Source organism: Hyperoodon ampullatus, assembly GCF_949752795.1.
Source record: "Hyperoodon ampullatus genome assembly, chromosome: 1".
Classification (NCBI taxonomy): domain Eukaryota; kingdom Metazoa; phylum Chordata; class Mammalia; order Artiodactyla; family Ziphiidae; genus Hyperoodon; species Hyperoodon ampullatus.
Window position 1 is genome coordinate 15,883,396 of NC_136914.1, and position 12,504 is coordinate 15,895,899.

At 37.3% G+C, this 12,504-nt stretch overlaps 1 protein-coding gene across 1 annotated transcript; it reads right to left on the bottom strand.

Moving 5' to 3' along the window:
- Nucleotides 1-11,357: 11,357 nt before the first annotated feature.
- Nucleotides 11,358-11,850, bottom strand: LOC307062333 (small ribosomal subunit protein eS24-like; the record flags this gene model as incomplete). The annotated part of the gene is made up of 1 exon (XM_079718025.1): nt 11,358-11,850. The coding sequence occupies one exon, from the start codon at nt 11,848-11,850 to the stop codon at nt 11,455-11,457; it is 396 nt and encodes a 131-aa protein (XP_079574151.1). The 3' UTR covers nt 11,358-11,454.
- Between the last annotated feature and the right edge of the window lie 654 nt (nt 11,851-12,504).

Sequence of the window (12,504 nt, forward strand, 5' to 3'; positions counted from 1 at the left end):
GATTTCCATTCTGCCTGCAGGAAAAATGCAGCCACACTTCCAGTCAAGAGCATGAGCATCCAAAATGGAACATGAAGCAGAGGCCTCCACTGGAAAGAATAGTCAGAAGTCATCACAATGTTTGGATTTCAGACTTTCATCAGTAAAAATTTTTAAGCTTTTGCCCATAATATATGTATATTTATACATTATGTGCAAGCACTAGTTTATACATTATAAAACATATTAAAATGCATTTCAAAAAAAAGATAGAATAAACATTAATTTTAAAATAATCTATTTTATTAATGGTGCCAAAAGCAATGTTTTGAAAGCAATGTGAATGAATATCCTTCACTATTAAAAAGAAAAGTCTCAGTTTAACCCATGGTGATATATGATTGTGATTATTTGCTTTAGTTTATTTAAAGTTTATTGAAATAAATTTTACTTTATTTCAATAATTATTCCAATGATTTTCATAGCTAAAAATATTACTGAGGAAAAAACCCATAAATACAAATGGCAGGGATGCATATTGACTGTGCTTACTAAATCAATAGCTTCCACTCAAAATGTTGTGTCTTTGTTTTGTTTTTGCAAAAACTTTACTGTTTCAAAAAATTCTTGCAGTAAATTTCTATCCCCCAGATATAAATCAGTTGTTTTTGCAAATTAATTGGAAAAGGTGTTTCATTTAAATTTTTTCTAACAAAAGGGTTAAAAATCTTTCAAAATTTCATTTGGAAGTTTCTGTTAAATTTTTAAAGAATGTAGATGGGTTTTTTATGTAACTCTATTTTCAGCAAAAGAAATAATGAGGGAAATAATTTCAAATATCCATTACAAATGTTCTCTTCATAGCTCAGTTTTCTTTCATAAAACAATTACTTTTGCATTCATTGTAAAGATGTCACCTTTACCTGTAAAGGACAGTTTACACAGGTTTGCTTTAGATTATTTGCATTATATCAACAACCTCTCTGTGTCACAAAAGGGAAGCAAAATTGGAATACTTTTTTCCTTTCTAGAGACAAAAAAATCTGTAAGGTGTGTTAAACTTCTGCAACTCTGTGTGCTTTGTCACATGATAAAAAGTAAACCTCTCTGTGGAACAAAGGATTTTCATAATCATTACACATCTCATTACATCTACTGTAAAGATAGCTTTTTATTTAAAGGAGTCATTGAAAAAGAAAAAACTTAACCCAATGAACGAGACTGAGGCACTTTGTACATTTTTGGCTTCATTTCTTTGTTGCAGTGGCTGGTCCATGAATGATGCAGTGACTGAATTACAGATGTCTGGCTATTTCTGTGACCTTCTTCCAGAATTCTTTTTAGAATCCCAGAGTGGCCACTGTATCAGAGGTTAGCTTATACAGCAGTTTTTTGTCCCATAGATTATGATGATAGAAAAATAAGTCACTTACTATCCATAAAATATCTTCTGCAGTATATCTGTCCTTTAATGGCTCACAAATTGTAGTTTTACATGTATTTTATCATTGGAAGAGAATCTAGCAAATACCATAAGCTGAGAATAGTAGAAACATCAGTAGTTTGACCCAGCTGTCTAACAACTGCTTAACTGGTTCTAATACTTGTTTTTTAAGATCTTTATGTTTCTCTGTATCTTTAAACAGCATTTGCTAACAGTGGAATGGATGTTGATTTATCATTATATTGATTTATTTACATTGTTTTGGTCATTTTTGCCACAGCAGAATATGGAAATTCTCATGCTTTGATAATATGCATGAAACCCCAAAAGGATATACTTAAAGATTTATCATTATGGTTAATGAATATTTATCAATTACTAGGTTGAGTATTGCATTGCTAAAAAATTGTAGAGATATGTTACATGTTAGGGAAGTTTGAACTATTAGTGTTTACTTCAGTCAACTGTAACTTTACAAGAATCTTTTTAAAGCACTCCTCTACCATGTGAGGGTTAGCTGAGTTTAAACTAGGCACGATCTGTAAATACATTTGTCTGAGCACTCACTACTGGACAGGAGAGAGCACAACTGGCGTGCTCATCCCCTAACACTGCTGCTCTTTGAACTGTCCTCTGGGTGGAGCGAGGTCTCTGTGCCACCAATAACATATTATTCTAGAAATAAAACTAAACACAAGTATCCCCCGCCTTTTGAAATTTTGCTTTACTCCACTTTGCTTTCACGAAAACCCCACAGTTGTACCTACTGTCGTTAACTGAAAGAAATCCGAAGAGAATTTTCACTTTAAAGAGAAGAGGCGAAAAGCGAAAATAGCACTAAGCGTTGGTTTTGCAGGAGCACCGCGTACCCCAAGCAGCAAGAATGGTTGTTTCCTTCCCCGGGAACTACACTCAGCATCTCAGCATCAAACCGCCATAGCTTGGAACTAGGTCTGTGAGCATCTGTGCTTCATCTTGATTTATTTTGTGTATCCGTTAGCAAGATGTGTCCTAAGGCAATTGCTTCTTTGTTTTACGACAATTCGGCTTACATAGGTTTCATAGGAATGCTCTATTTTCAGATATTGGGGGAAGCTTGTTTAAATAAAAGTCCTAATAATTTCTTTTCGTACTTTAAGGTACATTTTGTGTACCACATTGGCTGTGTATGCATCACTTTTGAGACCATTTTTACAGAGCAATCTGTGTGTGAGTTAAGACCAGAGTAAAAAGCCAGGATTCCTGGCCTTTGAAATGAATGACTGCGCCTTCAATGTTAAAGCACAGAGAAATGGTGCACTCTGACAAGTAAGAAAAATATTGAGATAATGAAGGGCAATTTGTGTATCTGTAGTAAACAATGGATTATAAAAACTTCTAGAAGCTACCTGGTTTTCACTTAGCTTCATTCATTTATTTCTGAGATAACTGAGTTGAAACTTTAGGGGAAGAGAATTTAGGAAAAGTTGGGAAAACTGCTGAGCTGTTTATATATTACCTGTACTGGGAAAAATTATTTAATTAAAGAAGCTATTTGCACACCAATAATTAAAAAGCAGTACTGCTTTAAAATGTCAAACTACTCCTCCTAAGAGAATATTAACATTGCTTCGATAAGAGTTTAATAAGCATAAAATAATAATGAAATGGATTGGGAGGAGGAACAGTGTCCTGTTTTATATTTACTAAAAGGTTGAAGTCTTTGAGGAATTTTATCAAACACAATATTCAGCTCCATCTCGCTGACTGCGAGATGTATATCAGAAGGTCGATACAATTTAAAAATGATGGACATATACCAAAAATATCTTGAACTGTAAGAATCTGCATACAAAGATACACCTCATGTGCTTCAACTGCTTGTCACTGAATTACAGTTTGATTTAATTAATATTAAGTGATATCTGTTTTGAAATAGAGCAAAACATGAGACAGCCAGTATGTGGCCCTCTTTAGCTCCCATGTAATAAACATTTGGGTCAAATAATCCAAGGCAGCTGCAGATCATCTTTCTCCATTAGGAAGTTAAATTGTGAACTATGACATTGTGGTGGATGGAGACCAAAAATTTGTATTCTAACATCATTGCACTCCTAAGACTCTAAATAATGCTTTTAAAAGAGTAGTTTTTTTTTTTTAAAGGAGGAGACAATTTTGTCTGAAATACTGTGACAGACAGATTGATTTTCTCGTCCTGTATCAGACTCTTCTGATGCCACCGTCCATGGTTGCAATGCCATTTCCCCCCGTACATCATTATCCATGCTATTTTTTACTGGGTTTTCAGTTTCACCATAGTGAATCTAAATGTGGAATTTTGTTTTTAATTCTGCTTGGGACTTGATGGGTACTTCAGTCTTACAATATAAAAAAAAATTATCTTTTTGGACATTGTTTATCCCCCATTTTCTCTGTTACTTTCTCTGGAATGTTAACTAGATGTATGTTGGAACTTCTTTTTCTATTCTCCTTGTCTGTTAACTTCTTTTTAATATTTTCTATCTCTTTATCATTCTGTGCTGCATTCAAAAAAATTTATTCTAAGTAATTTCTACCAGTCTGTCTTCCAATTCACTAATTCTTGCTGTATCTAGTAAGCTATTTAGCCTAAGTATGAGTTGTTCTTCTTAATTTTGATTTTCATATTTTTATTTCAAGAATACTTAACTAAACCCTGTCTGTTGTTTTCCATATTATCTTATTCTTGCCATAGATCTCTGTTATTGTTGTTATCTATTTGACCACTTTAAGCATACTTATTTTAATATCTCTTCCATATTTTTCTGTTATTTGTTGTTTCTGTGTTATGAATTCTCCAGTGTATTACATTTGTGACTATGCTTTCTGGCAATTTGTTTCTTCACTTTTTTTTAGTAAGTTCGACTTGTGAATGCATCTTTTAAGAAATCATTCCCATGGAAGTCCTGCATGCTTTCATGTGAAGATACTTCTATGGGATTGTTTTATGGTTGACTCTGCCTGTGCTCTAAGAGTTTTGCCAGTACTGAATTAGTCCTGTGTTAATTTCTCAAATTGGAATTTCCTAGCTTTACACATTGAAGGACTGGGTTTCATATCTCTCTGTTCTCTTTTCCTACCCACTGTCTGTAGTAGTTGGCCTCTATGCCATATCCCTCGTACAGTGGCAGAGTTTTTGTAATCCATTTTTCAAGGATGGGTCAACTCTTCTTGGTTCATGATTTTATGTAAAGAGCTCAGAAACAGCACTTGACGTTAGGACCATGGCTGTAATTCCTGTATCCACATTCAGCCCTTTAGGCATATACCTGGTTCTGATACCCACATGGAGAAAAGGAGAAAAGTAGTGCTTACTTATTGCTCTGGTTTTGAGTTCTTTATTTCTAGCATTGAAAGTTTCCTTAAATTTGAAGGAAGGGTCATAACGTGAATACATTTTATTAATAGTTTACATAGTTCATAATTGCATGATAAATGATGCTATTAGAAAATGTGTTAATAGAAAAGTATTCAAGAAACATAACTCCATTGCGCTTCAAAACATCTTGACATGAAACACATTATGACCCTTCTTTATCATCTTAAGATGACAACAAAGATATTGCAAATAAGGGTCTGAAATCTTAGCCCCACTGTTTCTTGTCTTCTTATAGCTTACGAGCTAATTTCCCGGCTCCTTCACCTCTTCCTCAAATAATCCATTCTGAGTAAATACTATGATATCTTATGGTATCTGATTTTGTGTGTGTGTTTGTGTGTGTGTGTGTGTGTGTATAGGTGGTCATCATTTCTTGAAGAAACACATTCATTTTTTAATATCTTATTTTCTTCCTAAACAGAATGTAGATATGATTTTTGTTGGTGTGCTCCTGGTTCTTGAGGAAGAAACATAGTAGAATGGTGAGAACTTGAGGACCTGAGTTTCCTTGCCTCTGATTTATGAATCATAAAATCATGAACAAGATACTTAGTCCCTACAGCCTCACTTCCCTTATCTATATAAAAGAGGTAATACCTCACAGAATTGTGATAAAACTGAATGAGTTTGTGCATGTGAATAACTTAGCACAAAGTCGATAACCCTTGTGATTATATGATCATGTTTCAATTCCACAAAGCCAGAAGATTTTGAGCAATGGAAGCATTCATAGAATGAGCGACTCTTCTTCCAGAGGAGTATCTTTTGTTCCATTGACAACCACAAAATCACTTTTCAGAGATTTTTCCCTAGCACTTATCTTTGTATCTGTGCTTCACAATCATCCAGCCTCCACTCCAAATTATAGAGTTAAACCCAGCCCCAATGGAATTATAATTCCTGTGTCATAATTGCTCAGCACTTTGATTGGTGGAAGGATCTTCTCTCCAATTCAATACTCAGCTCTACAGACTGATGTTTCTAGGGTTGGCTCTAAGCAAATTTAGTAAAACAAAGTTCAATAGAAATAGTGACCCTTTATTTATAACTCAGTATGTACTAACCACATGGTTTTATTCAATATTTCTCAATAATATTATGATATAGGATTTTTAAGTCCAATTTTACTTATAAAACTGTGGTTAAGTGAGTTTGAGTTAGGTACCCAGCGTCACATAAACTGTTCAGATCAAAATCAGATGTCAGACCTACATCTCACTGATGCCAAAGCCATGGCAGTTCACACTGGGCCAGTCTGTTTCCTCTCATTTGTGGCCTCCTTCTTTCTGATGGTAAATAAGATACTGAATACTCTTGAGCTTCTGTGTCCTCATTTTTAGATGAATATAAAGGGCCAACCACTCTAGTTTTAAGGCTATGGTGAAAGTCAGTATAGATGGAAATCTCTTATAGGAAATATGGTTGAAGCTCTTCAACCTAAAATCTATTAATGCAAAGAGAGGAGAACAATGGTTTTTAAATGTCCATTTTACATATTTGGTGACATTGCATACAGTTAACAACAGATTTGAGAAATACATTAACTCTCCTGTTCATAATTGCCATCTTATTCTAAGCACTTTGATAGAAAAAGGCAGGTTAATAATTGCTGGCCAATTTGCTGGCTCTTAAAACAGGTGGCTGCATAATAGGCTCATGTAGCCTCAGAAAAGGGCCAGCTCTCTGTCAAAAGCAGTAGGCTCACTTTACTTCAAGTAATAATGGAACTGAATGTGCTCAGTTAAATTGATACCAAGTGCAGAGAGCCTGGCGATTTTCTTTGTTTGGAATGAGTGAGACTTTGCTCAGTACTATGAATCGAATGCAATGCAACATGAAGCAGAATGCTGTCATCTCAATTGCTGTTTATGAGCTCTGTGTTTTCAATAGCCAAATAAACTCCAAATCTTACTTTCCCAGCTAACTTTTCATTAAAGCCATTACACACTATTTTTACTGTATTTTCCTAAGCCACACGAGGCTTTTGTTTACCTGTATGGAACACAAAGAAGAGCAGAAGGAGAAATGAATACTGTGCAATAATCTTGATTTCTGAGAGAGGCATAGTGTTCCATAAGTGTCCCAGGGCCAGTTTGGCTAGGGTATCAGCCAAGTCATAAGAGGCTAGGATTAAGATGGGCTATACTATCTGAGGCAACCTGCCAAGGAGAGAAGCAGAATTCAGACCAAAATTTCTTAGGCAGAGCTGAGAAACGAATCCCAGTGAGACCAATTACAGACACCAGGTCTAAATTGCCAGAGGTGGGATCAGACACAGAGGTGGGGCCCCACAGATCATGGAGCCAAGAGTTGAGGATCAAATGGGGATGCACTGAGATTAAGGGTAGGTCAGAAACATAAGGTCCAGAGCAATTTTCAAGAATACCCTTGGAACATTCATATATATCAACATGCCTCAGTCTGTGCATGCATATGAGATGTCAGTCTGGCTGAAAGAAAATCGGAATGCATGTATTGTTCATTCTCCTTTATAATAGCTGTATACAAGCAGCTGCTTATAAGATGTAGCTGAAAGAACATGTGGTATCATCTTTCTTTAAGAAACCTTCCAGCACAACATAGCAACTCATCCTTTCCCCCTCCCACTGAGATCTTACAGCATAGTGTTAGATACGGCACGGTTCCTCAAAAAGCATCCCCTGATGGACTAAAATACATATTCAGGTTAAGTAAAGCCCCTTGAAATAGGTTTAGCAGCAAAATATACATATATTTAGAATATGTAACTTAAAGGCAGTGTACTACAACATACAATGTTTATATATTTAACCCTCAAAGATTAATTTCTAATGGTAAGTCACTGGAGAGGGTCTAGAAGAATTGACTGATTGCAACACACCTTCTAAATTCCTAGTCTGCAGCTAACGCTGTTACTGTAGTAGTTAGGAAGACTGAAAATCAAGTGAATTTGGTCCTATCGATCTACCACACACTTGTTCTACTCTAATATATTGTCAAGGTTGATTCTTTAATGTGGAAAGCACCCTTGGAGAGAGAAGATATTGGTAAAATAAATCATGAATGTAAAAAAAAATCATTTGAAAGGTGACCCAAGTGGTTTCTTCGTAAATGGAAAGTAAATTTTGACCAGCCACTCTTTTCAGAAAAGCAGGCGGAATGGTAGTTCTTGAGCTTCATAATACTCTAAATTTGTGAAGGAATAGTTAATTATTACAATTTATTATATTTTGTATCTGGGGCCATTAATGAGCAATTATGCTTCCTTGGACACTGTGAGTTTTTCTTTTATGCCTTTCCATTCATTTGTAAATATTGACTCATCCCAGTCTAAGCTACAGAAACTAAAAACATCAACATGTTGACAAGATACTTTTTAGTGATGACTGTGGGTAGTCTGGATTTTCTCTTTTATCCTGTTTGGATTTCTCCAATTCTTTTTTTTCTTTTTATTGGGGTGTAGTTGTTTGTTGTTTTAGTTTTTACTGTCCAGCGAAGTGAAGCAGAGTTCCCTGTGCTATACAGCAGGTTCTCATTAGTTATCTATTTTATACATATTAGTGTATATATGTTATCCCAATCCCCCAATTCATCCCACCCCCCTTTTCACCCCTTAGTGTCCATACATTTGTTCTCTACATCTGTGTCTCTATTTCTGGATTTCTCCAATTCTTTTAAGTGGACAAACATTACCATTATAACAAGAAAAAAGTAGATACTATAAAAATATTTGCCATTTGTAGCAACATGGATGGACTTGGAGGGCATTACACTAAGTGAAACGTCAGACAGAGAAAGACAAATACTGTATGATATCACTTATATGTGGAATCAAAAAAATACAACCAACTAGTGAATATAACAAAAAAGAAGCAGACTTACAGATATAGAGAACAAACTAGTGGCTACCAGTGGGGAGAGAAGTGGGAGGGGCAATATGGGGAGGGGGAGTGGGAGGCACACACTATTGGGTGTAAGACAGGCTCAAGGATGTTTTGTACAACATGAGGACTAGTGCCAATATTTTGTAATAACTGGAAATGAAAAGTAACCCCTAAAAACTGTATAAAAATATTTTTAAAATAAAACAAATAAATTGAACTTAAAAAAACCAAAAACAAATAATAGGAATAAAAAATATTACTTTGTAAGGGAAATGAGAAATAATTTAGAGTCTAGAGTAAAGTATCAGATGATCTTTCTCAGGCTATGATAACAACCTCAAAATCTCAGTGGCTTAATAAAAAGAAGTTTGTTTTTTTTTTCTCATGTAAGGGAAACCGGGTAACTCTCTGGCATCACTATTACTCACATGTATCAATGTAGTATTTCAGCTTGCTTTACTCTTACAGCATCTTCATATTGACAGTTGCTTCTATGATTGCCAAGATAGAGGAAAATTGGAGAATTATATTTTAAATAATTCTACCTGTAAATGCACACATCACTTCTCTTAACATTTCACTGGCCAAATCAAGGAGATGGGGAAATACAATCCTTGCGTGGGTCTAGAAAGAGAGGAAAACTGGAAATGGGGAGAGGCACTAATTTCTACACAGACTGCTCTTCTCATCACCAAACGTTAGGCTCATTGTCTTTGCTGCATGTCAGACATGCCCACTCTTTCCCAAAGGTGACTAATTCAAAGACCCCCCCCCCCCCAAATATCATTGACCTGAAAATTCAGGATCTTTTGGTGATGCTGTTTCTCCATTTGGCGTGATGTGCAGTAGTCTTTATATCATGTCCAGATGTGGCAGCTCTTGATGTTCTGCTTCATACAGACATACAGTGGTGGAATAGGGACAGTAATTACGACAAGTATTTTCAATCTTAAAGAGGAAGAGTGGGGGACCTACAGAAGTTCCTAGGCCATAGTAACATGGATCATCCTGAGAAGACATTTCAACAACCCCCTATCCTGAGGACTTAGACAATTCTGCTCCCTAGGAAGGCTTCCTCAATCCATTCTTTCTTTTTTTTTTTTTTTGTCATCCCTGGCTGTGCCCTCTGAGACGTTCTTTATTTTATTCTTCTTGGCTATATCTATAAGGCCAGCAAGAGATACTGAAGAAGAATTTTGTCCTGGGTTTTAACTACTTCACTGCCTGGGCAAGTCACATTTGTGCTCCCCAATTCAAGGCATGAGGATGTGCAATCTTTTCCTGCATCTAAAAGAGAATTAGAAATGTGAATGAGAAGTACTCATTCTACCACAGATGATACTATATTTCATTAGAGAGGATTTTTATTTATGTCTGTGGCTCACATGGGTGCAAGAAACCTGGGGTCACTTCTGAAACAGATTTTCTGGGCTATGCAGATGAGGTGGTAATAGGGCTGCCATCTTTTTTTTTTTTTTGAATAAATTTATTTATTTATTTTTGGCTGTGTTGGGTCTTTGTTGCTGCGCGCGGGCTTTCTCTAGTTGTGGTGAGCGGGGGCTACCCTTCGCTGCGGTGCACGGGCCTCTCATTGCAGTGGCCTCTCCTGTTGAGGAGCATGGGCTCTAAGGCACAAGGGCTTCAGTAGTTGTGGCTCGTGGGCTCTAGAGCGCAGGCTCATTAGTTGTGACACATGGGCCTAGTTGCTCCGTGGCATGTGGGATCTTCCTGGACCAGGGCTTGAACCTGTGTCCCCTGCATTAACAGACGGACTCCCAACCACTGTGCCACCAGGGAAGCCCTGGCTGCTGTCTTTTTGACAGTTGGTTAATTAATTCTACTTCGCCCTTAATCCTCAGATGCAACTCTTTGGTTTTCCAAAGCAATATAGGGGATGTTTTCCAACGCCCTTATCTTCAGTGGGTCTTTGACTTCAATTTTTATCTCCCTCACCATTTGAGCTGTCGAAAGCACTTCTCAGCTATCCCTCCAGAATTGGCAAGTGCCACATGTGCAAAAGTAGACCAGATGTTACTACATGTCTCTGGAGTCCATTTTCTACCACATCTTGCTCTGGAATATAGCCCATATTTTGCTAGTTTCCTAATGCTTTCAAGCCAATGGTTTTTATATTTTTTCCATGTTTTCTTGTTATTCTCAGAGACTGCAAGAAGCAGAAGCCACTTTGACCAACTCTTTGCCCCCCCCCCCCATTTTTTCTGTTTGATTGATGAGAGTCATTATTTGAGTGAACAGCTTTTAAATTTGTTTTCAGGGATGTTAGATGAAGGTTATAATGCACACTATGTTAGAATCTAGTTGTGATTTCTTAGGCATTGTAATTTGAATATAGGCAGCTGTCATCGAGTAGATGGTAGGGGTCCTTAACATAGTATAAGGCTGTGATTCATCTCTTTTCTAACGTTAAACCATGAGGACCAAGCAGATGTGGACATGAGGCAGGGAGACAGCACTGGGAAAGTCATGCCAAATAAGAACATCTAAGTAGGGACTAAGGAAAGAATCTCAAGATAGGCCTGGGCTTAGAATTTTATTAGTCCCAGTGGAGTTAGGGCTTTGAGATCAAGGAACTACCTAGGAGAAGAATGTCTTCCACTCCTAAGATGAAAGATAGAACCTCACCATCTTTTTTTTTTTAAGTCTTAGTTTATTAACTCTCTCTTGAAAAATCTGCACAATCACCAAAGATACAGTCACTGCAGCGTCTTTATTCCTTCTGCTGCCCAATGTCCAGCTCACTGCTAGACACTTCATTTCTTTTTGCCAGCACCAACAGTGTCCTTTGCAGTCCCCCTGACTTTCTTCATTCTGTTCTTGCATTCCTTTCGCTGTTTTCTTGAGGTATTTTTCTTCTCGTACAGGCCGTGTCTTGCAAGCCCGTGTTTGGGCTCCTCCCTCGTCACATAATCCAAGGAATCGTAAATCATGCCAAAGCCAGTTGTCTTGCCACCACCAAAATGGGTTCTGAATCCAAACACAAAGATGACATCTGGTGTGGTCTGGTACATTTTGGCTAGTTTTTCCCGAATTTCTGTCTTAGGTCCTGTTGCCTTCCCAGGATGAAGGACATGGATGATCATTTGTTTCCGCTGAAGTATTCGGTTGGTCATGAACTTCCTGGTCCAGACAGTTACCGTGTTGTTCATGATGGCAGTTCATCTTCAAGCAGCCAGGAAGGAAAAGAGGACTGTTTTCCACCGGCCAATCATATCAATGCTCATGGAAGGAACTCAGGAGGCCAAAGCTGGAAAGTGAATTGTCCAGATAAGCTTGGCCCTCTTAACAATTTTCTCCTTGAGAATGAGTTTTATTATAAATATTCCATAGAAACTCTTCTCCCCTGCTGCATCATCTTGTAGATTATGTTGCCTATTGTTTCACGGTTTTCCCCCATTCTTATTTTCTCCCTTCTCTCTTGAACTTGATGCTTCATATGCATACTTGCCAGGCCCAGTCTCACACAGGACTTGCACTTTGGCTACCCACTGTACCATACTGACCAGCCCCACTCATTACTATATCTAATCCTGGCCCCAGGAACACAAGTTTCAGATGGGTGCCTCTTCCCCCGTGCTCATCGCAGAAGGAACATCAGATATAATTCAGATCTCATCCATCAGAGCCGGAGTGGGTTAGAAGACTGGGAATCTAAAAAGTAATACTGAGCAACATGGAAGTGTAGGCTGTGGAATTAATGTGGAAAAGAGGCTCAGGATATCAGCTGAGAGAAAGTGCTTGATGTCACACCAAAGACTGCTAGGCCAGGCCTAAGACCATTGTCTTACTTTTCTGTACAGCTG